Source organism: Rhipicephalus microplus, chromosome 1, assembly GCF_043290135.1.
Source record: "Rhipicephalus microplus isolate Deutch F79 chromosome 1, USDA_Rmic, whole genome shotgun sequence".
In the NCBI taxonomy this organism is placed as follows: domain Eukaryota; kingdom Metazoa; phylum Arthropoda; class Arachnida; order Ixodida; family Ixodidae; genus Rhipicephalus; species Rhipicephalus microplus.
This window is the reverse complement of record NC_134700.1, coordinates 285,626,122-285,652,741: the sequence shown is the minus strand read 5'-3', so window position 1 is coordinate 285,652,741 and position 26,620 is coordinate 285,626,122. Positions and strand designations below refer to the sequence as shown.

Here is a 26,620-nt window from a genome sequence, read left to right as displayed (position 1 = left end):
TCTCACTCACTCACACACACACACACACACACACACACACGTACACACACACACACGTACACACACGCGCACACGCACACACACACACACACACACATCATGAATTGACCACAAACAAACGTGAAAATTACGTCGAAGCGTTGAGTGTGACGCCACAGTGCATTTTGGATGCGACTGAGATGCCGCAGCACCCTTGCGCCGCAGATTACGACGAATGCACCCGTGGTCCCGGAATCTGCGCCAACGGAATCTGCGAAAACGAGCCGGGCTCCTACCACTGCATCTGCAATCCTGGCTTCCAGCTATCCCCTAACAACGACTGTGTAGGTAAGTACGCGATTGCCAGCCGATAGCTGTCACCATACCTCACGTTCAGCAATGGTTACACATCGAAATCAAGCGATCATGCATCTATGTGTACACGGAGTTACAAGAGCCGATTGCATTCAGTACGTATTATGGATAACCTTCTGGCTAACTTGTGACGCTCAGAATGCGCTAGTAGACAGTAGATGGCAACGAAAGGTACACAACGGCAATGCATATCGCGCTACTATATTTGATTATCATCTTGTGAATGTGCATGCTCACGGCGCTGTCATTTCCAGTTGCACTTGCATTCACAGAAAAACTCTCCGACTGAGGAGGCGGAATTCAAAAACTTCTTTTTCGTAAGCGTTTTTTAGATTGGTCAGCTAGCTTTGCTAATGACGCGTCCCGCATTGTGATTGGCTCAAATATTATCTTATGAAAATGTTTAGTGTGCGACGCTTTTATGAATACGGGCTTGCGAATACGGGCTCTTGTGAATAAAGGATTGTATTGCGCAAACATAGCCATGCAATCAGGGCTTCCGTGCCGACAGATGCTGACGTCCTTGAAAGTACGTAGAACACAGCGCTCAGTCAACAATTATCGACAAGTCGATAACTCCGAAAGATTAGGCGTCATCTGATAATTTAAGAGCAAATATTCCGTGGCTCTTCAACTGCTTGTTGTTGTTGTTGTCGCAGTTGCATCGCTCTTCATATTCAGTGTTCTTGCCGTGAGAGCTTAAAGTTACGGGTCGCGAGGGGCAACACGAATGCTCCCCGCCTGGTTTGGTTTTTTTCCTTGCGCGTATCGCAGACGTGGACGAGTGCCGTACTCAGTACCGCATCTGCCACAACGGTCGTTGCCGGAACACCATCGGCAGCTTCCAGTGCGAGTGCCAGAAGGGATACGAGCTCAGCGAGGACGGCAGAAGATGCGTTGGTGAGCGGACGTGCAGAGAATGCTTAATTGACATCTCAATAAGACAAGGCCCCCGAAGGCCTACCTCGGGCACCACTGTTTGCCTAACGTTTCCTTCTTCTTTCTTTCTTTCTTTCTTTCTTTCTTTTTCTCTCTTTCTTTCTTTCTTTCTTTCTTTCGCTCCCTACCGCCTTTTCTGTTGCAGACATTGACGAGTGCGACCACGACATGTGCCAGGAGGGCACCTGTCGAAACTCCGAGGGCTCCTTCGAGTGCACCTGTCCGAGGGGATTCGAGCTGTCGCCCAGCGGTCGACACTGCGTTGGTGCGGATGCTACTTACATTTCCTTATGAACATTCTCAATACATTATCTAAATAGAATGATAGGTCCAGGCATTTCCTCTAATTGGGACGACAGATTTTCAGAAAAAGATATTGTTTGTCAGCTTCGCTTGTGTATTCAGAGTATCGCAGCTTGATTTGTTTTGAAAAAAATATGAGCGTTCTGAGGGCTCTCGAGAGTAGTGAAAACTCAAGTGGCAACACTTAAAAGACGGTAGACGTAATCCTAGAATGAAGCTTTTTTATTCCATCAGCAACAAGCAGTCAGAAATCACTGCTTCAGATTAGGCACAAACAGCGTACTATATTGTTAGGGCATTTAACTCGGTTCGTTGGTATTGATTGAATGCTTACATATTACTAGCGAACACGAGCAAGGTCACCAAAAAAAGAGACAGGGCAACCGCATAGCAGGACAACCAACTAGCGGTTCTCCCATTAGATTACAAACTAAAATGTCTGTTAACAATTCATAATGTACCTAATAACGTCTCCAGTCATCATGTAGGTGAATAAACACGTGTAGGTAACGTAACAGTTACCGCATCGTAGTGATTAAGACAGACATATGATATGTAGAGCATACATATCAAATAATCATAATAAGTAGAAAAACATGCTGAATAGAACACACATATAACAAGTGACCATACAGTAATCTTGTGACGCGGGTCCAGTAAAACAACAGGAATGCCTTGAAGACTTCGCCGTATCTGTCGTATTCCGTTGCCATTCATCAGTAATAATGTATCGTGCCGCTTGCTGATTCCACGCAGACGTGGACGAGTGCCTGTCCATGCCGCAGCTGTGCCTGGGCGGAGTGTGCGCCAACACACGCGGCAGCTTCATCTGCACATGCCCGCCGGGATTCCGGCTGTCCACAGACGGCAAGAGCTGCATCGGTAAGCATGCAAGGGCGTATAACAGAGCTCCTCGTGGGTTCCTCGCTAATCCCGAGACCCGCTTAAGATAAACTTATCTGGCCCTTCTGCAAATCCACCCGCTTCGTCGATCGATTGATTGGTGATGTGTGGTATGACGTCTCAAAACCTGAGGTCTTACAAACGGATGAAAAATGGGTGGCAAAACTGTCAGAAATGGCATGCACTTCCACACCGCCTGAGTCCAGTAGCCTGAAGGACTTCCCATTTTTGCTAGACAGTTTGCGTTCATACTTCCAAAACTCAGCTGGCCTGTCAGAACTATCATTTTCTAATGATGCAATATATGAAGTGTGGTCCTGTTTATATAGGCATTTGAACAGAGCTCGGAAAGAGCTGAACTCTTCCTTCCACTTGCTAAATGGAGAACACTTAACCTTCTTGTGCGAGCGATCTTTACGCTTCAGTGCACTTGTAAGTTCAGGGGATGATTGATTGATTGATTTGTGGGGCTTAACGTCCCAAAACCACCATATGATTATGAGAGACGCCGTAGTGGAGTTCTCCGGAAATTTCGACCACCTGGGGTTCTTTAACGTGCACCCTAATCTGAGCACACGGGCCCACAGCATTTTCACCTCCACCGAAAATACAGCCACCGCAGTCGGGATTCGATCCCGCGACCTGCGGGTCAGCACCTTAGCCACTAAACCACCACGACGGGGCCACCCGCTTCGACCATGTCCCGTCTTCGAAACGCGCAAGTGGCATGATCAAAATATTGATTGGCAAAACTTAAATGAGCGTTGTGTAACACCAGGCTTGTTAACGATACCATATTATCCCAGGCGCGAGTTTTACTTCAACCCTTGACATAATTGACGAGGAAGGTAGCGAAGCCACATTTCCTGTTCACGGCACCAAATAAACGTCTCCAAGCATTTCGAATCAGGGACCACGGCAGCACTCGTACAATGGGACATCCTTTACTTCTCCTCCTTTCCCCCTTTCATTCCCATTATCTCATCCTCTGCGTCGTGTTGTTGAGATGGCCTCCCCTGAGAGAGACAGTTACGGCACGGCGCTTTTTGTATTCGAAGCAGCTTAGGGTCAAGCTTAACCCGGTGTGCGGCGTGACCACCTTTATTACGCATGCGCGTCTTCTTCCCCTTTCTCTCATCTCCTACGCTACCCCCCTTTCGCCTCACAACGCCAACGCAAGGAGCGTCTGCTAGCGAGTTTCTTGATGGAAAAAGTCACAGTTTAGGCGCAAGGCTGGATCAATTAACGCAATAGTAGCAGGTCGGGCTGTTATAAGAAGTAAGGGTAGAAGAGTTAGGAATCATCGATATGCAGCGAACATGGTCGATTGTGCCGAACTGACTGTGATACAGTAACCACAATATCTAAACAGGTGTTGTTGCGAATAGTTGACTGCGTGACACCCAACAGGAGACGAAGTCAAAGTTCGGCATCGAGAAACGCGACAAGCCACTGGTTTTGACGTCGAAGTACATTAACGCTGTAGTCTCCAGTGACTATACCTGGCACACCCTATGAACACTTCGCACGGAAGTTTTGCAGCAAGAAGGTCATGACGTCAATCCACAAGGGTCCTAGTCAGATGTATACTGTTGCGACGACGAAGTCGTGCGATGTCTCAACGACACAAGCGTCACCGAAAATCGTCTGGGGCAGCGAGTTGAGTTTACCTGTCTAAAGTGAATGTGGCAGTGCGCATTTCGATAGGATCCTAATTCGTCGGCACGACAGGACCAACAACTTCCCGAATAGTACTGGAGTTGATGCGATTAATTTTAGGGACGAAGCTCCTTAGGGTGTGGGTCTGTCCATCATCCGTTGGTGTATGTAGCCACCAGTGGCTGATACCCGCTTTAGAGCAGGAATGTGCCACATGGGATGCAAGATTGGAGATGGCGGTACTTACAATGCTCACTAGATGGACGCACAGACGAGCGCATGGACGGATGGACAGACAGACTAGCAGACGGACGAACGAATGGACGGACGCGCGGAGCAGGTATGTGCCACAGGGGATGCGAAGTGGCGGTACTTGGAGTGTTCACTAGATGGACGCTCGGACAGACAGACTATAATGCAGACGGACGGATGGACGCACGAACGGACGGACAGGCAGATGGACGGACTCGCGGACGTACGCACGGACAGACGACCGGACGCATGGATGAACGCACGGATGGTAGCGCGGACGGACGGAAGCAAGAACCAACGAACGGACGGAAGCACGGACGGGCTGACGCACGTTCCGCCCCTCTCATCATCATTCACTCAGTGGATATACTGTGATTTTTTTTCCTGTTGCTTCAAAGTGAAAGTGGAGTCAGAGACGTTTTGGAACGCCTCTTTCATTCAAGTGTATGTGCTTCACTTTCTCCTCAATCGATCAAACCATCGGACACGTCAATGTTTAGGGAAAGCATGTACGACTTGCCCAAACAAAGTACATGCTTCAGGAATGTTTCTTTCAAGTCCGTTGACAGTAAGCCAGTGATAATCGTGTGTGTATGTATATAGCTCGCCGTTATTAAAATGCACAGTATATGAGTGGCGTGGTTTAGTTGGTTAACGCAGCACGCTGAGGAGCAAGGTGCCGCCGGTTCAAATCCCCGGTGGGTTCGAACCAGCGACGGAAAAAATCGGCCGATAGCGTCCATATAAATGCTATTTGTTTAGAAAAAGTGGTTAACGATTTAGAGTACTTAGTACTCTACTATGGGAGAGCTGAGAGCCGTCCCGTGGATGGCGGAACAATCAGTGCCCGATGCAGAAATGCTATCTATGTAAACGCCGATATCTGATGCTGCAAACTCGTTCACTGGTTATCTCGTGGCCAGCCCATAGGCACTGGACCTCCAAGGTAGGCCCGGTGGGCGATTTTTCCTCTGCGTTTTTTAACAATAAATATTCGCAGCGTAAGTGTTTTAACTAAAAGCGGACTGCAGGTCTATGTGTCCAGTCAGAGTCTTCTGTCTCTGAGTGCCCATCAGCAGCGATTGGCATGTTCCAGTAAGAAACACCGGTCCACGACTGCATGCTTTGCGCCTTCCCAGGTTTCTCTATTGTGCCGCCGCCAGCGCTGCTGGCGCCCGCTACTTCGCATCTACACATGCTTTCCTTTGGCGTGAGGCGGTGTATTTTTTTCATCACTTCTTCTTTTTGAAACCACTCCGGACGTAATGCAGCCGGGTTTAGTTACGACGTAAATAAGTGTCGCAAGGAAATAACAAAGTGCTTTCAGCAATCTCACCGCATAAGCATAGTGTCACACAAAAAAATTAGCCCAACATAAAGTTCCTCGAAAGATAGCTGTTCTTCCTCTTTTCTAGCAGCACTTTCGTATAGTGTATCATGAGTGACTCATGGCACTTGTTACATATTAACTTTTCATCTGCCTGCTTGAGCTAATGCTCTCACCTGTTTGTTTTTTTAACACACAAGTGACTTGCGCGTAATAATTATCCATCGTGCTTACTTTTTTTAACTTAAAAATGAGCGCTGTGTTCATTTTGATGAGATTTTTGGGCTTTAATAGGGCAGACGCCTTGTCCCCTATAGGTAACTGCACTTTTCTTTTGCCTGAAATAAACTTCAGCTCCTGGGTGTACCGTGCCTTAGTGAACGGGGCTTTACGATGAAGCACGTTTCGCCTTTTGACAAAGTATTTCCCTCACGTGTCTTGATCAGACTTGCGCCAGAAGCACTGCTACCTGCGGTACCATGGTCAGCGTTGCTCGGAGCCACGGCTGGGCAACATGACCCACCAGGAGTGCTGCTGTATGGACGGATCGGCCGCCTGGGGTGACGACTCGCACTGCACACGTTGTCCGACGTCTTCAGAGAGTGAGTGATGACGTCACAGGAACTCAAGATTCCCTCTCCCCCCTTTCCTGCTTAACGCTACACGGAAAGCTCGCCCGTGAATCTCACAAATTGTCTGGCAATACTTTATTTTCAAACTTGCCCGTGGAGAATTTGTTGACTTGCCACCTTACAATTACGATTAACGTGACACGATTCGGATGTATATGGCTTGATGCACGAAAAAAAACGTCAATGTAGAGCCAAAATAGGTAGACCCATGAGAAGCTGCAGCAGAACTACTTCTCTAACTTACTTTGCTTCTCTTTTTTAATGTTCGCGTAACTATTCACCATTAGCCATCTTTTATCATAATCAATCTGTGTTTATCCGGCAAAAGCCGACTAAGCGTAAAATTCTACACAATTTCGTTCCTCACACACTTCTCAAGTTTTCGAAAATTATAAATATGTACTAAAGGAACTTGCACTTCGGAAGTGGACAAATTTCAGAAAGTTCATCCCACGTTAAAGATGTGTGCCTCTGAATCGTTGGTGCATGAAATCGCCCGATTCTTCTTGAGTAAAGTGAGTTGTGACTCGCTCACCCACTACGTGAAAACAAACGAGTTCAAACGCCATGTGCTTTCCCTGTTAGGACTCCGACTATAACGTAACGATTCTCCACAAGAGAAGGCCTTCCCTCTCTTTGCCAGCAATCGAAGACGAATATTGCGAATGTCCAAACAGGAGGCGATGTGTGAGAGCTTGCCACCGCTGCTTTTTCTTAGAGCGCTTCTTCGCACAATATACGTGCTGCTGGTTCGTTCACCAGTGAGCAAAGCATTGCAGAAGGGTTGCAGAATATATCCGTACGAGCAAATTATTCACGCGGAAACATATTTTTGACCCCTCTCTCTCATGCTGTATGCTGCGTGCTCTTAAACAACGCTTTGAAGAAAGTACCGACAGAAGACTGCAAATTAATGTGATGTGTTCTCGATGCCTAACAAGGCAGTTTCAGGGCACTATGTCCATTAGGGCCAGGCTTCGTGCAAGTCGACGGCAGCACGTTGGGTAAGTGATGGCATCCTGATTTTACTTACACGTATCGAAGCAAAGTAGCTGAGTAAACTAGCAAATTGGGTTAGTTCGAAGCACCACTGTAGTTTCTGCAAAGCTTTCTTGAAGGGGTCATCCTCAAGCTCATTAAAGAGGCTTGCAACACTTTTCGGGCACGGTGAAAAAACGCTGCAAATCAGTAGTGGACGCTCCCGAGAACACGCGAGCCAAATATCATAGCGCAGCACGCAATCTAATATTCACAATAAATTAACAAAGTCTGCTGAAAATTGCTTTTTGTCACACAAATGACGCCACAACCTTAAAGATCACTCGTCACAGCTATTGTATCAGCCATTGGCTGACTTGACAATGGCGGCGTGCTTAGTTGTTACTGAGGCAGCCGCGGAAGGGCGCGACTTGTCCATGCATGCACGCGCGATCACACTGAAAAGCCGCGTATTAGAAGGGGAAAAAAAGACAAAAAGTGCTCAAGGTCACGAGGTGCATGTGACGTATATTCTTTCCCCATGCCATCCCTCCTTGCTTAGCTTCCAGCGCTTTCGTCGGGACTAAGGAGCTCCGCACGTACTAGACGGATTCAGAAAAATGTTCGCAGTGCTGAATTTGTGAGGCAATAAGCTCCTTCAGTGAATCCATTCCATGGCTAGTGGAAAAATCGTTGCAAAGCCCCTTGAAAGCGCGCGACATATCCCCGTTAAAGCGATCGTTCTTGATGAATTCAAGTAAATTTTGCCGTAATCAATTCGTCAGGCAATAAACAAGTACATTGAGGTCATTAGATGATAACTTGAATAATTGGTTCACAATCCCTTTGAGGCCTGCGTGTTGCTTCACGCAATCTACACGATGCCGAGGTTAGAAAGGAAAAAGGTGCACTGCATGGTGGAATGCGACGGGAAAAATGGCCGAGGAATGACATTTCCCACTCTTTTGTCTCATTTTGCGTGCCTGCCTCGCCTGAGAAGACATCGACGAATGCGTCAAGAACCCGGGCATATGCAGCAGCGGCAAGTGCATCAACACCGACGGCTCCTACCGCTGCGAATGCGAGCATGGATTCAAGCTGGACTCGAGCCGACGGAGCTGTGTGGGTAAGCCACTGTTCTGCGCAAGGCACGCCACCTGTTGTGTGGTTCTGCCGCCGCCAGCACGTGTTCCCATAGACAACTCGAGGGCGAACTTCTCAGCACAGTGGATGGATTTAAAGTGAAAATTTAGAGTGAGATGTAACGCCTCGATGAATTTTTGATTACTTTCTGGATGTGGCGTTTATAACTTGTACATCGTTAATGAAACCAACAAGTAACGAAGCCAAGGCACGGGATACGTTAATTTGTACTCTTTTATATGTATTGCAGTAATTACAATATATGAACGGAAGGACAGCATGATTTTGACAGGGAACGAACCTGCAACCTCTGGATAACGCTCTCGATGTCCTTACCAAATGAGCTGATGCAGCGGTCGTTTTTTCGGCCGTTTTATCGAGTATTTAGTTGCACTGGCCCTTGTTAGTCAGCGCTGCTCTACCCTTTAAAATTACCTTCGTTCATTAATAACAACTGATACAATAGCCCCTTTCATTTATGACCTGAGCTTAGAGGAACAAAATCATTTGCCTTCGATATTGGTTCTTGCTCACGGAGCTCTGTAGACAGAGGAAATACCTCTGGAGACAGAGGTATTTCCGTTGCGTTGTTTTAGGGCCGAAGCTACTTAGGCCGTGCGTCGTTCCCTTCTCTGTAGTAGTAGTAGTAGTAGTAGTAGTATGTAGCCACCTCTAGTTTATGAGTTGCTCAATAGATGGCATTGTGTGTATATGTTCTGGGAATAATATAACTAGATTGCGTTAGTGGTTTTCCCAGCATATCTACGGAGTGAATTGTGATGAATGGGGCGAAACATACGTCCATCCGTCATTGCTTCCGTCCATCCACGCTTCCTTTTTAGATGCGGAGCATCTAATACTCGAGGCTTGTAGTGCGGCGCCGTCCGCAAGCTTCCTCCTCCTCCTTCCACCATCTGTGCATCCCTTCCTCCTCTACACACCGCGCGCGCTTCACTCCTCCACCATCTGTGCACCCTTCCTCCTCTACACACCGCGTGCGCTTCTCCTCTTCACGAACATTCGCTAGGTGTATAATGTAGCGCGCATGCGCCGTCACGCTTCGAGAACATCGGCAGCTGACGCGCGCGCATGCGCCGTCGCGCTTCGAGAACATCGGCAGCTGACGCGCGCGCATGCGCCGTTGCGCTTCTACCCCTTCTCGAACATTCGACAGCTGACGCGCGCATGCACCGTCACCCACCATCTGTGCCACGCGCGCTTCTCCCCTTCGAGAACATTCTACAATTCTCCTGATTCTCCAGTGGACGCGCAGGCGCCGTCGCGCTTCGAGAACATTCAACAGCTGACAGTGCATGCGCCGTCGCGCTGTATATATACTCAAGGTCGGCGCTCGCTCGCTCAGTTGCCGCTCGTCGGTTGGTTTGTACGGCGCGTCGACGTCCAAGGTCGCGGTGAAATGAATGCCAACGAATCCACAAACACAATGATCGACGTCCCTTCGACCAGCGCCGCCCTTTCGCATACGTGTGTACGTGTTCACTCATTTAACACCCCCTCCTACAACCACGTTAACCAATTTAGCCATCGACCCAAGTAAGTCGCAATTTAACACCCCATTTCACAACCACGTTAACCAATTTAGCCATCGACCCAAGTAAGTCGCACTTTAACACCCCGTTAACCAATTATATGCTCCGCATCCTCCTCAGTGTTCCCCCGAGGGAAGCTGCGGGCAATCTTTTTTTCTGTCCGTCCATGCGTCCGTCCGTGCTTCCATCCGTGAGTCCGTATGTCCATCCGCCTATCCACGCATCCATCTACCCGTCTGTTTGTCCGTACGTCCGTCCGGACGCACGGACGGACGGACGCTTCGTTCAACTCATCATCATTCACTCCGTGGATATACTGGGAACTTTGTATTTTAGTTTTACAGATCTTGATGCCGAGGAAAAATAATATAAAATTAATACCACGAACTTACAAATGCGCGTGTTTCCGAGAAGATAGATTTACCTGCGCAAAAAGACGAAACACTTAAAAAGAAACACACACACACACAGAAATCGATGTGTGTGTGTTTCTTCTTGGGTGTTTCGTCCTTTTGAATCAAGTGTGACACCATGCAATGTATGTACCTCTAACGACGGCGTTAGCTATCGCACTATCAGCGTCTGTGTACAGCCTTTTTGTCATCTGTTATCCTGATGCTGCCTTGCGTCAACCTTCTCTTCACGCCGCAGATGTGGACGAGTGCTCCCAACAGCCCGGCGTGTGTGGGAATGGCCGCTGTACCAACACCATAGGCGGATTCGACTGCAGCTGCCAGGAAGGCTACGCACCTGGTCTGAATCAGGTTTGCGAAGGTGCGCCTAAAGCTATACTTGTGCACGAGCCATCTCGCTTCGCACTACAGCGACGGCTGGTGCCCTTCCTTGTCTCTCCCTATCTTTTTTTTCTAGCTTATTTTTCTTTATCTCCTCTTTCTCTTATCTTTCTTTATCTCCTCTTTCTCTTATCTTTCTTTATCTCCTCTTTCTCTTATCTTTCTTTATCTCCTCTTTCTGTTATTTCTGGTTGCTTCTTGTATTTACTTTGTGTATGTTTATTCTTCTCTCTATGCTTCTTTCTCTGTTTCTGTGCATTTCTGTTTTTCCCCTTGTGTTCCCCTCTGTTCTATTTATATTTAGTGTCTGTTTATTTCTGTGGTTGTCGATCTCTATTCTTGTCTTTCTCAATTTCTCTTATTTCCTTTATTTTCCTATACTTTTTTCTTTCTATCGCTTTCTGTTTCCTTCTCTCTCTCAGTTTTGTTTGTCCTTATCTATTTCTCTCTCCATTCCGTGTGTTTCATGTGCTCCACTTTGCCGAAAAGAGAGTCTGTCAACGCTCGCATCTGCTGTGCTCGGCAGTGGGGCCTGCCCGATTTTTGTGGCGCATACATACCTTAGGATTTTCTCGCAATACCACGCGATACAGGGCGAGCTGCAAACTGCTTCGCTGTTGCAGTTGCCGTTCACCTATTTATAGCGCATGATTATGCACCACTTAGCCTACTTAGCATACCTACTTTTGGATTTTCTCGCAATACCGCGCGATACAGGGCGAGCTGCAAACTGCTTCGCTGTTGCAGTTGCCGTTCACCTATTTATAGCGCATGATTATGCACCACTTAGCCTACTTAGCATACCTACTTTTGGATTTTCTCGCAATACCGCGCGATACAGGGCGAGCTGCAAACTGCTTCGCTGTTGCAGTTGCCGTTCACCTATTTATAGCGCATGATTATGCACCACTTAGCCTACTTAGCATACCTACTTTTGCATTTTCTCGCAATACCGCGCGATACAGGGCGAGCTGCAAACTGCTTCGCTGTTGCAGTTGCCGTTCACCTATTTATAGGGCATGATTATGCACCACTTAGCCTACTTAGCATACCTACTTTTGGATTTTTCTCGCAATACCGCGCGATACAGGGCGAGCTGCAAACTGCTTCGCTGTTGCAGTTGCCGTTCACCTATTTATAGCGCATGATTATGCACCACTTAGCCTACTTAGCATACCTACTTTTGGATTTTCTCGCAATACCGCGCGATACAGGGCGAGCTGCAAACTGCTTCGCTGTTGCAGTTGCCGTTCACCTATTTATAGCGCATGATTATGCACCACTTAGCCTACTTAGCATACCTACTTTTGGATTTTTCTCGCAATACCACGCGATACAGGGCGAGCTGCAAACTGCTTCGCTGTTGCAGTTGCCGTTCACCTATTTATAGCGCATGATTATGCACCACTTAGCCACTGAGCCAGAACTCTTGAATGTTTTATAGTATACACTGTGACATTAAAGCCTATTCCGCCCATATCGGAGCGACAGTGAACGCTTCGTGAGCTGTAAGTGCTCGCAGCGAGGTCGCATTCAGTGTGAGTGATCCCATCTCTTGCGAGTCGCCTTATTTCCGTGCACAGAAACAATCGCTTTTCATGGCATTTCATTACTAGAACGGGCCATTGGTTGAAAACAGGCCGGGTAATCTGATTTCCCTTTGTTGGGAGTGGACAGGCCTTCAAAGTCGTTGTGGCCCCTTTTCGAGATCAACAAGCCCGTAAGAGGGCCTTCGAACACTTTACATCGTCTTCCTTAAGCGTGAACGCGCTCATCAGACCGTGTCGTTTTCTTCCTATTGTCCTTATGTATGCTTTCGTCTGTGTTTTCCAAGCACACGGCGACAAACCAGGCGCTTATTTGCAAACACTTCACACAGCTTCCTCTTCCGTCGCCGAATGACCACTGCAGCCGGAGTCACGGCGCAACCGCCGCATTAAAAGCGTAATAAAACATGCAGTTGGTTCATACTGCGCAAAAGTTAATAACGCAAGGCAAAGAAAACGTGGGCGTACAGGAAATGCGCTCTTCTGTGTACTTCTCGTTTTCGTCGTCTTTGAACAGCATTTAAAGCAGAATACGATACTTTGTCCACGCCGGTGACGCGAAAGTTGTTCACGAAAACACCATTTTAGCTTTGTATTATACGCTTTCAAAAATATTGCTTGCGTGACGCTGTCTTGACTTATCCTTGTACGCGGCGCAGACGTCAACGAATGTCACCTGGGCGCGCACGGGTGCGCTTTCCGGTGCGTCAACACGCCCGGCTCGTTCCGCTGCATCTGTCCCTACGGGTACGAACTGGCGCCCGACGGAAAGCACTGCCGAGGTACGTATAGGCTGAATAATAATAATAATTATAATAATAATAACAATAATAATAATAATGATGACAAGCAATGACAATCAAACCCACATGAAACGCTACATGAGACGGTTAGAGAATACACGTATTGTCAATGAAAGTGTGGTCATTTGCTCAATGCATCCTAGATGGGGAGATAAAAGATGTGCAGAAGGCGAGACCTTCACGGGCAAATGAATATGCACTTTCAGACTGTGCTCTCTGAAATACGAGAAAAGCAAAAGATAAAGAATGTAATGAGCGAGAGAGAGAGTACCGAGAGAGTCTTCGGTACAACCCTTCAGTCGCAAAATGTTCTTGATCCCATTACATCGAATGTCGACTCTTGCGAAAGAAAAGACACCAATCGGCATTTCCCGACTCCCATACATCGCTCGCGTTCTTTTCAACCACAATGTGCAAGCGCAACTATTTACTATATTTGTTACTCATATGATTAGAATATGCAGTAAGTAGAGTTGCCCCACCTTCCTTACCATTTTTTCTCCGTTTAGAGTAGGGTAGCAAACCGGATGCTACGATTCTGGTTGACCTCCCTGCCTTTCCCTCATATTATTTCCTCTCTCTCCTACGAGAATCAACGATTCACGATTATTGATGAGGGTCAGCCGTATCGCGGCACTGCAGCGTTGTGTGACGTCGACTGTGTTTACGCAGACCTGGACGAATGTGCGACTGGAACTCACGGCTGCCGGTTTGCGTGCAAGAACCTGGTGGGCAATTTCCAGTGCATCTGTCCTGACGGTATGAGGCCTGTCGGCAACGGAGACGACTGCGAGGGTATGCACATACATGCGCTCGGTGATGTAGTCAACAATAGAAATAAAAAAACACACGCGACCATGTTTACAAGTAGCGAAATTGCGTGCTAATCCCGGGTGAATAAAGCAGAAGTGTCAGCGTCTACCCAAAGTTTTGACAGGAACTTCGGTCTCCACCAATTTGTCGTGATGGAGTTTATTGCAAGAGCGACTGCAAATGCAAGTCGCTCTGTCTAAATGTTAGCTTTATGCTGACTAAAGCTTCTTTTAGTCGTCAATGCTAAAACGCAAATCAACCTGCACAGAGGTTATGGCAGCCAAAGCGGCATGAGAAGCAAACCTGGCGTGTCAAATGCAGAGTCGTGAACATTTTTTGTTTAACGCGGGTTCTGACGATCTACGTGATCTGTTCGAAAAAAAAAATGAATTTAAGTTTTGCTGTCACTACCTAATATAATACAAATGTTCCATCTATTTTTGCCTGGTGACTGCGTAACAGATATCGACTAAATATAATACAAATGTTCCATCTCTTTTGCCTGGTGACTGCGTAACAGATATCGACTAAATATAATACAAATGTTCCATCTCTTTTTGCCTGGTGACTGCGTAACAGATATCGACTAAATATAATACAAATGTTCCATCTCTTTTTGCCTGGTGACTGCGTAACAGATATAGACGAGTGCCGCGAAGAGCCGGACGTGTGCCAGAACGGTGACTGCGTGAATACGCACGGCGGCTATCGCTGCCAATGCCACGGGGGCTTCCAGAGCAGCCGCGACGGAAAGCAGTGTCACGGTGAGACGTGTGGACCATAACGTTTAGCTGGCCCATATTACGATTGTTTTTCTGAATGTTTGAAACCCGCCAATTGCTCTTTTGTGCGCTCTTCATTGTGAATCAGCCTGGGAAGCAGAGAAGATACAGAGAATGGGTTGAAGGGAAGCTGACCAAATGGTACTTGAGGAGCATACTGTAATAGCCAACGTCTGGAGACTCAGAAAATAGGATGACCTGTACACAAGTTGGCCAAATAAATGCCGGCTGGGTCCTCTGGAGCGCTGAACTACCTGGCTAAAAATTATCTCTCTTAAGCAGGTGTGTAACCGATAATTTCTTTCAGGAGAGTTTGTTCACCATACTTCACCATTTTGTTCGCGCATGCGTTTCTATGTATATGCACCAGCAAAACGAAAAATTTTCGGGAAGTGTAAACCCAAATTTCTTCGTTACACCAGTGACCTTAGGGAATGAGAAAAAAATTGGGAGCTATATGATGGGCTGTGCCACACAGGAAGAAATCCGTTAGCATCCCTTGAGTACATCTACAAGAGTCGCAATTTCAGCGAGTTGATATACCATGACGTTCTGGGTGTTCAGCACAACTCGGAGTAAAAGAAACAAAGGTAGGTAACGTGGTCGTCCTTCTTTGTTTATTTTGCTCTGTTTGAGATGTGCTGAACATGGAAAAAGGAGATGACAAGGACTTGAAGAATTACAGGCCGATCAGCTTGCTCTCTGTAGTATACAAGCTATTTACAAAGGTAATTGCTAACAGGGTAAAGAAAACATTAGAATTCAATCAACCAAAGGAACAAGCAGGATTTCGAACAGGCTACTCAACAATTGACCACATTCATACTATCAATCAGGTAATAGAGAAATGCTCAGAGTATAACCAACCACTATACATAGCCTTCATAGATTACGAGAAGGCGTTTGATTCAGTAGAAATATCAGCCATCATGCAGACACTGCGGAATCAGGGCGTAGATGAAGTATATATAAACATTCTGGAAGAAATCTACAGGGGATCAACTGCTACCATAGTGCTTCATAAAGAAAGCAACAGAATACCAATCAAGAAGGGTGTAAGACAGGGGGACACAATCTCCTCATTGCTATTTACTGCGTGCTTACAGGAGGTTTTCAGATGCCTAGAATGGGAACAGTTAGGGATAAGAGTTAATGGAGAATACCTTAGTAACCTGCGCTTCACCGATGACATTGCATTGCTGAGTAACTCAGGGGACGAATTGCAACTCATGATTACGGAGTTAGACAAGGAGAGCAGAAAGGTGGGTCTTAAAATTAATCTGCAGAAAACGAAAGTAATGTACAACAACCTCGAAAAGGAGCAGCGCTTCGAGATAGGTAATAGTGCACTTGAAGTTGTAAAAAACTATGTCTACTTAGGGCAGGTAATAACCGCAGAGCCTAACCACGATATTGAAGTAACTAGAAGAATAAGAATGGGGTGGAGCACATTCGGCAAGCACTCTCAAATTATGACAGGTAGATTGCCACTATCCCTCAAGAGGAAGGTATATAACAGCTGTATATTGCCAATACTTAGCTATGGAGCAGAAACCTGGAGACTTACAAAGAGGGTTCAGCTTAAACTGAGGACGACGCAGCGAGCAATGGAAAGAAAAATGGTAGGTGTAACCTTAAGAGACAAGAAGAGAGCAGAGTGGATTAGGGGACAAACGGTAGTTAAGGATATCATAGTTGAAATAAAGAAGAGGAAATGGACATGGGCCGGGCATGTAGCGCGTAGACAGGATAACCGCTGGTCATTAAGGGTAACTAACTGGATTCCCAAAGAAGAGAAGCGGGTTAGGGGGAGACAGAAGGTTAGGTGGGCAGACGAGATTAAGAAGTTTGCGGGTATAAATTGGCAGCAGCAAGCACATGACCGGGTTAACTGGCGGAACATGGGAGAGGCTTTTGTCCTGCAGTGGACGTAGTCAGGCTGATGATGATGATGATGATGATGATGATGATGATGAACATGGTTTCTTACAATATTTACTAGAGGAAACTCTGGTGCTGCGATCCTTCAGCCACTATGGCAATGATGGGTCGTACACGGATTTGCCAAATCTTCGTTCTTACGGCTTCGAACACAATTGTGACCCTGTTTATTGTAGTGTTTTCGCGTTTGTTTCGGATTAAATAACAGATAGTTTTCAACTTCGTGAGCCGATTTAGATTGATGAGCCTAAACGATTATGCAACGAAGCTGCTGAACATTCGCTGAAATTCGTATTGTAACAAAGCGGATGCAAGCCACACGTAGGCAATCGGAGCCAAAATAGCAAAGCCTAAACAAATCTATGCACTGCCTACCATTCCCATGCTTGGTGAAGCGACATTCCTTGCAGCTTCCGTAGACCCTAGCGCCAGAGTTCCATCTTGTTTATTATTAGGAAACGTTATGGTGCTCAAGACTCGGGACGTTTGCACAACGTGTGAAATAAGGAAAGATCGACAATCACAGCCTCGCAATGTCCGAGAATCATTTCTGCGGGCGCCTCGATCGCGGCCATTCAGAGGAAGGCGGCTGAATCGGACATCTCTCATTCTTGACCCGCAGACACTCGGCAGGAGATGTGCTACACGACCTTTTCGTCGTGCCCCAGGACGGGTGCCGGCGAGATGTCACGGGACCAGTGCTGCTGCTCCATAGGCGTCGCCTGGGGACCACACTGCGAGGCCTGTCCACTGCGGAACTCGAGTTAGTCTTTTTACACCATCCGTACTCGCTCGGTCATGCAGCTACAAGTATGCAGTCCAGTAGGAGAGTCATACGGTAAAGCGCATCTGATGGACTACGAAATGCATGCCAATATAGTACAGCCATCTCTGCCTACACGAAATGACCATCGTCATTCGCTCTCTTAAACTATATCGCCTGCTTTAAAGGAGGGTGTTTGACAATTAAAAAAAAAACATCGACAGAAATCCGCTTCGCTGGGTAAAAACAGTTCAACAAGATGGCTTCTTGAACTTGGATGACATCATTATGCATTGTTAGGTGCTCGCATACAGATATTCACAATTCCGTACGACATTTGTCACAAATGTGCTGCAATACGCTCTGCTCCGCAGAGTAAGGGGAACTGGGGCATTTTCTGTGGCGTGGCGGTGTAGGGTTGACAGATAAAGTTTTTATCAACGTTTGTGCTCGAAACACGGCTTCTTCGCGCATTTGCATTGTACGGCCATTCAGGTTTTTGGAGCAATGTCAGCAACATTGGAAGTAAGGGCTGATGCGCAACTGTGAGGTATGTAACTGTCACTAATATGGAAGAGGAATAAATAGGCAGGTTAGTCTATGCGTGCAGAAAAGGAAGAATAACTACACTCTACGGACCTTGAAGACTTCTGTTCTATACATAGTTTTGAAAAAGACAAGCCTACTAGTCGAAACGTCGGCTAGAGCACAAGGTTTTTGTTTAAGGATTTTGTCATGTGTCTACAGAGTGTAATTTTACATCCTTTTCTCCGATTAGTACTCTCTTCAGTGCTTTGCCAGGCATCGTATGGCGGCCGACCTTATTAAACCTCGTGGCAGAACATTAGCTCTGCTTTGTGAATGGTCCCGCACATTGCTTGTGTCTCGTTGTCATCCACAGTTTCACAAACTGTAACGCACTGTCTCTCTCTTTTTCCCTCTTTTGGCCAGGCCTCGCGTTATGCATTGTCTCGTGGTAACTCTTTTTGCCATATGTGGCGGGAACAGGAGAGGCGTAATCTTTGGAACAAATTTCAGAGCTACGAAACTCGCATATAAATTTCCTAGGCATATTCAGCAAACTTCTTGATATCGCAAAAAAAGGACGAAAAAGAAAACATTCAGATATGTTCTAGCTTATGTTAAATATGAGATAAATAAACCTCCATAAACATATCCCCTGCATAAAATGTATCATCATTTTGTCCCGACTTTTTTTTTCAGACGAATACCGCCAGCTGTGTCCATTCGAACCGGGTTCCGACGGTGACGGTAAAGGTAAGCAGTTTATTCTGGAGCCCTCCATTACGGCGTCTCTCATAATCATATGGTGGTTTTGGGACGTTAAACCCCACATATCAATCAATCAGGTAAGCAGTTTAATAAAATGCTGCATCAGTGCAATATGTTGTTACTGTTCCATTAACTCTTTTATGTCCACGTTTGCACCGCCACATCAAGCAATCGAAACTCGCAAGTACCATTTTTAAAAGAAAGCAATTGAATAAACTAATTTAGAGAAAGCTAATGTACCAAGACGTACGTTGTTGCTCTTGATCAACTAAGTATTCGACGCGACGCTTTTATTGCTTTTTTCTTACTTTGCTGACAACCATTCGCTGTCCAAGAAAAATAACAAATAAATAAACCGAGGGGACACCGAGGCTGCAACAGAAACTCAACGCAAGTTCTTCGAGTTACTGTGTCCCTTAAAATGTACAATAATAAAAGAAACCCCGCTCCGCTTTGCACAGACATCAACGAGTGCAGTTTGATGCCCGATCTGTGCAATAACGGCATCTGCATCAACACCCAAGGCTCTTACCGGTGCCGCTGCAACGTGGGATACAAGCCGGACGCCTTCGGAAAGCAATGCGTCGGTGAGTTGTTTGGGTCAAGCCACTAATCTGTTTTGACCGATACGACCTGAACGAAATCATTCTGTTTCAGCTTTCTCTGATAAGCACACCACTGCCTCGTAAACGTTTGCTAGGCGGATTCGCTATGTTACTGGGGGAACAACGCAACGCCACCTTTTTTGTTGTTCATCGTAGTGCGGTAGTACATGACGCATATAGGAAGGCGCATCCCAATAAATCACGATACTTCGTTACATGCACCATTTTTCTAATTGTGTTATGTACAAGCGAAAGCCATGCGGAAAATTTGTAATTGGAAGAACAAACCTACATTATATTTCAGTCATTAAATGCATTAGTGTTCTTTGCCGGCTTGTCCTGTTACATGACATCTTCGTAAAAGATTCACGCACTAAACTCACGCGTTGTTGGTGTTATTTTCTACCCCAGCAAGAATGATGCCACTAGCAAGAAAGAAACAAACAAACACGTCTACTTCTTACGCGCAGATATCAACGAGTGCGAGCAGACATTTCCACCTTGCAAGTCCAAGTGCATCAACACGGACGGCAGCTATGTCTGCGGCTGCGAGACGGGATACACTTTAGCTGAGGACAAAAGGTCCTGTAAAGGTAAGGTTTACCTCCCAAGGCGTTTCCGCTCCACCCAAAAAGTGAGCCTTTTCGTCAGAGCTAGCTTCTTCGCAATAAGAGTCGTTGTAGGGAGAAGCCAACTTCAGTTACTTCCTTTCGTATCGAAGCGAGAGTAGGTGAGTGAAACAACTTTATTTGGTTCACAATAGACGTGAGTTAACTCGACGTCACCTGGCTAGGCACATAAGGGGACGGTCTGGTTAAGAATAAATAAATGAACGAATCATTTTTGTACAGCTAAACGAGTATATAAAAAGTGTTTATGAGTGCGCGTAAATGTGCATGCGAAATCATCAACGATATCACTACAAATAAATTGTGGACGAACCATGGACGCATATACAGTCGTATAACCCACGCCCTTTCGAAAATGTGACCAGTGGGCCAATTATTGTTGTCAAAACAGCATGGTATTTCAAACATCAATAAAACGAAGAGGGATAACACAAACCAATTTGTTTTCCAGAAGTGTGTTTCGTTGGCCTAGTTGGTCACACATTGTAGAAGGTAAAAACAGCGCAAAATAGACAACGCAAACAATACACACATAGCAAGAGACGAACGAAGAAGCACACATGACCTTGTGTTTCTTCGTTGTGTGTTCCTGTGTGTTTCTTTGTTCGTCTAGTCTATTCGCGCTCCTGTGATCTGTTACAATTCGTTTTGTCCCTTTAATTTATTGCACGTTTAAGATTCCACGCTGTTCTTGAGAACGCAATTGATCACCAACTAGCCCATACGGTCAACCTTCCAACGATTGAACTATCGGGAAGGGATATTGGTAATCGTCGCGTAATAGGAGCACCCAAGTCCGAGAACCTACACGGCGGTGCATCGAGCTTTCCACTGGAGTATTACTACAACAGGACGCGGACCTCATGAATAAGCACACCTCGACGACACCACATACTCATACTTGAATGTACGGCTCTATAGGAGGACTCCTGCAAGTATTGAGGCGGTAGCTCGGTGTTGTCCCAGCTATTTACGGATAGACGGCTTGGATGAAAAGAAAACGTAACAGAGACCATTGTATCCTTTCTTCAGTCCTATTAGGATAGCATATAGACACGACACTCTGGGGAAACATTGTGAAAGAATTGTATCCGCAATCACCCAAGAGTAAATGGTTTCCCTGTGCATTTGCATTTCTTTCGGCAGACATCGACGAATGCGCGACGGACAGACACAACTGCCAGCACAGCTGTGTCAACACACCCGGAAGCTTCAGCTGTGGATGCAAAAGCGGATACAAGTCTCACGAAAACCAATGCATCGGTACGCACGCCAACTTATTCATTTCCGTAGACTGTAGCTACAAACTACGATCAACGAGTCAAATGCTGTTCTCTAAATCAAACTATCGCACATTAGAGCAAGGGCGCACCCAGGATGTTCTTTCTGGGGGTGGGGAGTGACGGCCAAGTTCCGACCCTTCTGTATATATGTGCGTGCATATATACACACGTAAACAGTAAACAGAAAAGTTTTGTGGATGGTGTTCAAGCCTCTAATTTCGCACCCTAGTCCTCTAGCTGCGCCTAAGCAGCCTATACGTTTACTTCACAAATACAGGGAAAACAAGTAGCTACAGAGCAAAATTTGAAATAATTTTTCTTCCTAATTGTACGTGGTGGATGTGAATGCTGACATCTGTTGTAAAAAAATGTGGCATAAGCGTGTGGCATGCGACATTCAGCAAACTGCGAGCAGCTGACTATATGGTGGTCCTTTACTTGTGTAGACATCAACGAGTGCCAGGAACAGCCGCACCTGTGTGCCCCGAGTGGAACATGTACTAACATGCTGGGAACATACCGATGCAACTGCCTGCGCGGTTTTATCACCGACGCCTCCGGAAAGTCCTGTAAAGGTACGTGCGTTTTTCAGAAATTGGTGCTCGGTGTCATTCTACTACTCCGTCTGACATCGATAAAAGCACGAAAACAGACTACTGGCTAGATCTAGAGCGCAAAGCCAATGGTGAGGGACAAAGTGACGAAAACTCTTCGTCTGCAACTTCGTCTGTCATCTTTAGCATAGCGTCGTAGCTATCGCCAGCAACCTTACATGTTAACCAACCCACTCAGTAACTTTTTATGGAAGCAGATTCATCTTTATATAGTCATAACACCATCATCTCTCCGCATCGGCACAAATAACGTTTGATGTTGACTGCTGCGGTTGAGCTAGGCGCGTCGCACCTTTCAAACCACCTCACCTCCTAACTGAAGCAGTGACATACGATTGACTAAAAGCTCTAGAAGAGTGATCATGCTACTTGGGACAGTGTTGACTGCCACATTATTTTAAGTAAACCACTTTGAGTGTTGTAAGTGTCGGTGGCTCCGTCTCCGACAGTCTTAAGAGAGATGAAATAGGATGCTGGAGTGTAATCTATAAAACAAGAGCTGAAACGAAATGACTAAATCTTTTTTATTTCATTGGCAGGAAACAATTTGGTTGGCACGAAACACAGTGCACCTCTTGTATGATATCATACGTGTTATATTCAAGTAGTAGTTCCACGGCGGTGTTTCTAATAACTTGTAATCAATGCAATGCAATGCTTCGTCGATCTGTAGAGATATACCGAAGTCAACACTTCACTAATTGTAGAAAAACAACAACAACTTGTTTTCTTTCTATTTATTCTTCTTTCCCGTCATACAACAGTTGTGTTCCGTGCTGCGCAGTAGTGCAGTTAAAGGTCATCAGTTGAAAACTGAAAAATTTGTAATAAGGCAAGCAAAAATGTCGGTTGTATCCATGTCGATGCAGATACTAACGAATGCGCCAACACGGCCAAGTGTCCCCATGGCTGCGAGAACTATGAGGGCTCGTACCGCTGCACCTGTCCCAAGGGCTTCAAGCAGGACCCCTACTGGAACCAGTGCGTCGGTGAGTACACGCACTTGATGATAACGAGCGGGAAAGGAAGACATGCAATTAAGCGTAAGGTGTTATGCCGGACATTTTCAAATACCATCATTCATAACATCTGATTACCGGTGTTGCGGCCTCTCTATTTGACCTAAAATTCCACCATTAAGGAACTTAGCAAGGTGGCAGAATTATTTGACAGAGTCCGGAATAACACCCATGATGTCGTATCTAGGTCCTTTTCTCGAATACCTTGCCAAACTGAACATCGCAAGAGGACGTGACATATTATTTTCCAGTTGTCCAGAGTTGTGTTGAATTCTAGCAGAGTACAGGCTAACATCAAACTGTTGATGTTTATCAGAAAGTGTTCGCCAAAAATCATGGCAACGTCGGCCAATGGATGGACTGATGCTAAACTTTTTAAATGTCCTGAAGTGCACAACTCGACGCGCAATGAGCCACTGTCACGTTTAGACAGCCACGCAAAAATAAAAGGGGGGGGGGGGTTAAAGAGTAGACAGGAACGGAGTGCCAATCTTGAAGTGGAAAAGGGCGGTGACTGCGAAGGTTGTGGCTTTCAGTGGTTAGACTTGAAACAGGCCTTGTTTGCATAGATGGAGATAAAAGAAGGCATCGATCTTGTGTCCAACTGCCAGATCTACCAGTGCCTGCGAATTACATAAGCCTGACATGTAGAGAAAGAGAGAGAGAGACATGCAGAGGAAACAACATCAAACTAAGTCGGAGAGCATGGACGATATTGGTGGGAGTTGGAGCTTGTAGCCTAGCCAAAAGCATAACACTCACATCAAGGCGATTAGGCTGAAAGGCTAAAACGAATTGTTAACGACAGAACAACGATAGAAAAAAACATAAAAATCAATGTTTCACCGTAAGGACAAAGAAATGAATGTGATAGCCTCAAACTGTACAGTTACACGAAGTAAGGCTGGCAGCTAACTCGATCCAGTATTGCCTATATCAAAACAAAGGTGTAAGTGAGAAGGGGATTTTGCACAGCCTTTTCAAGTTGAGAGCATGGCATATAGAAGGGTATATACGAGCCGTCTGCTAATGCATACGGATATAGCGCGCAAACCAGCGATTGCGACCACGCTTTTATAATCAAAGTTCACAGTTGCTTCTCAAGCAAGGCTGCCAAGACGGGCGGAGCGTTTCCTGCCTGCTTGAGCAGCATTCGGCGGCAGGCCTCAAACGCAGGGTGATCTTATCACATGTCTGTTGGCGGTAGCGACGGGTGACACTATGAAAAGGAACTTTCATAAAATAAATCTCGATTGGTAATCGAGCACTCATCCTGTTGTACTGAGTATTTCGTCCCGTCTTTCGGGCTAACTTATTTCGCGAATGTCGCAGCAGCTTGCCCAGACAAAAGCACTGCTATAACATGTGCCCTCTGAACGACAGAGATGGGCTGGCTCTCTTGGTCTCTGCTTCAGCAGCACTCGTCGCCTTCACCCACGCTCTAATACCCGCGGGTAGAACGTACGATGTACGAGAGGGTGTTCCTAATTCGGACATTTATACGAAACATGACAGCAACGGCGAAACCACGCCAAAGTATCTATATTGCAAATTGCAATAAAAATAAATCTGCAAACACAAACAGGTCGTGAGCACGCAGTACGAATTTTAGCGTTGTTACGCGCATATTTATTACAACCCCATCAACTTGTTCCCATCAGCGCTGAAAAAGACAATAGGTTCAACTTTTACAACGTAAAATATGTCACAATTTCTGTGCCCAATTCAGAGAGCATGAAACACCTTTAATAATAATTTCAATTGTCGCTTTCAGAGCGAAATGGTTGTTAAAAAAGTAGAAGTATGACACCATCTTTGCCGTCTGTCTTTTTCTATCCATGCATTTTCTTACATCTACAGCTTGTGGTAGTAAACAGGACGCTTGTCTGGTTTATTTTCCTACTTTTTTTGTGTCTTCTGACTCCCGGTATGATGCGTGTGTTCGGACGCAGACGAGAACGAATGCCTGAGCCGCCCGTGCGGTTCGGCGTCCTCCTGCATCAACACGGTCGGCAGCTTCTCGTGCTCGTGTCCGCCCGGATACCGCTACGACGAGATCATGGTCAACTGCATCGGTACGTGCCAACACTACCATCTCGTCGATCAAAAAAAAACATTTAGAGGGCCTTCTCCTATCAGAAATACGGGGGCAAGCTAAGCTTGGCGTCTACGTGCGTGGCCTACTAGTTTTCTTTCGTTCCTTCAATCGTGGCTCCTTTCTATTTTTCTTTTCCCGGCGTAATCGTAATTATCCTGATTGGCCGTAGACGTGGCGCGAAAGCACCCCTACGCTCTTGGCATCGTGCCTTGTTTATGACTCACGTTTAGGCGCCGGAACGTGGGGTCATGCGTGCATGTGCAGGCAACAATGAAGTGTGGGAGCACGACAAGATAAATTACCTGTATTAACCATCTCGTTGCATCATCAGAAACGACTTGTCGCCAACAAATCCCCGTACGAGAGAGCATCACTCAATTATAGGGAAACGGCGCACACAAATACGCATGTGACTGGCACACATTCGAGGGCCACGTTTTTGTACTTGGCAGGCGCCAGGAGGATCTTCCGCGTATAACGCCGTCGCCAGCGAAATCTGCAACTCGTAACAAGCTTCGCTTGAAAACGTTGTATTCTGCCCTTTTTAACGCCCAAACCGCACGTACGCGTTCCAGCGCGTCAGCGTGAGCCGTGAGGACGCGGCGCCTTTTCCTTATGAAAGAAAGGCACGAGGAACTACAGGAACCTGCACCGCCCTCTTTCCGCAGGAAGAAAGTGCGGCACCGACTCCACAAGGCGCGTGCTGACGCGCTTCGACGCGTACCTATGGTCAGGCCTTTAAGGCCAAACCTCATAAGCGCGAAAATGCACGCGACAGCAACGAGCGACGCTATGAGCGACGAAACAGGGCGTTCGCGCGACGTGTCGCGTGCTCATTTTCGCGCGATCGCTCGGTTCTCCAGATTTGTAAACCGTCGCTCATCGCCCGAAAGTGCTGGGCTCAAGCAGCCAATAGCGAAAAACCGGAAAAGACAAAGACAACATAGGTGCACGTGACCCTGCCCGAGTCACGTATGCGCAACAAAAAATAACGCAATGTTTATTACGCATGTGCATATAAAAAAGTGCTGCAAGGCAATAATAAACACTTTCCGTTCCATTACACAACAATATATCTTATTTTTAAATTGCATACCGCTCGCTACGCGGTTTTCTTGGTGCGAGTAGACGGCCTCATGCCAGCAACAGTGGAATTCGCTCGCTGAAGCCGTCGCGTGAATGAGGTTTGCCTGCGCTGGCGACTGATCGCGCGAAGACGATCTACGTCGCGTCGCTCGTCGCTGTCGCGTGCATTTTCGCGCTTATGTGGTTTGGCCCTTATATTCTGACAATGATGGGTCAACGCGCGTGTTTATCTGTCAGTGTCCCTTGTCGACGACACTGCCACTGATGCTCAAACGTTCGTCAGTCGCTAAGCAGGGGCGGCGCCAGGATTTTTTTTTTTTTGGGGGGGGGGGGGGGGGGCAGGAATATGGAGGCATGGAACTTGTGCATCGTGTTTTGACTGGGCTTGCTCTTGGGGGGGGGGGGGGCGAAGAGGGGATGCTCTAGCCCCCCCCCCTTCCCCCACTCATGTCGCCTGCTGGCACCACCCCTGTCAGGAAGTCATCGTATATTACTTTGTTCTTGTCCCCA

The 26,620-nt window shown here is 46.5% G+C and overlaps 2 protein-coding genes across 3 annotated transcripts in view; one reads left to right on the top strand and one right to left on the bottom strand.

The window, feature by feature from the left end:
* Positions 1 to 26,620, bottom strand: part of LOC119188293 (dual oxidase maturation factor 1) — a 239,536-nt gene that overhangs the window by 187,409 nt on the left and 25,507 nt on the right. The window lies entirely within an intron of this gene.
* Positions 1 to 26,620, top strand: part of LOC119165472 (fibrillin-1-like) — a 137,096-nt gene that overhangs the window by 97,732 nt on the left and 12,744 nt on the right. For both annotated transcript variants that reach the window (XM_075896375.1, XM_075896381.1), the window contains 19 exons: positions 205 to 327; positions 1,129 to 1,254; positions 1,439 to 1,558; positions 2,353 to 2,478; positions 6,184 to 6,339; positions 7,311 to 7,373; positions 8,348 to 8,473; positions 10,692 to 10,814; positions 13,041 to 13,163; positions 13,857 to 13,979; positions 14,636 to 14,761; positions 17,343 to 17,483; positions 18,708 to 18,761; positions 19,238 to 19,363; positions 19,852 to 19,974; positions 21,157 to 21,273; positions 21,740 to 21,868; positions 22,777 to 22,896; positions 24,879 to 25,001. In XM_075896375.1, the coding sequence (XP_075752490.1) occupies positions 205 to 327; positions 1,129 to 1,254; positions 1,439 to 1,558; positions 2,353 to 2,478; positions 6,184 to 6,339; positions 7,311 to 7,373; positions 8,348 to 8,473; positions 10,692 to 10,814; positions 13,041 to 13,163; positions 13,857 to 13,979; positions 14,636 to 14,761; positions 17,343 to 17,483; positions 18,708 to 18,761; positions 19,238 to 19,363; positions 19,852 to 19,974; positions 21,157 to 21,273; positions 21,740 to 21,868; positions 22,777 to 22,896; positions 24,879 to 25,001 (2,268 nt within the window). The remainder of the gene's footprint in view (positions 1 to 204; positions 328 to 1,128; positions 1,255 to 1,438; positions 1,559 to 2,352; positions 2,479 to 6,183; positions 6,340 to 7,310; positions 7,374 to 8,347; positions 8,474 to 10,691; positions 10,815 to 13,040; positions 13,164 to 13,856; positions 13,980 to 14,635; positions 14,762 to 17,342; positions 17,484 to 18,707; positions 18,762 to 19,237; positions 19,364 to 19,851; positions 19,975 to 21,156; positions 21,274 to 21,739; positions 21,869 to 22,776; positions 22,897 to 24,878; positions 25,002 to 26,620) is intronic.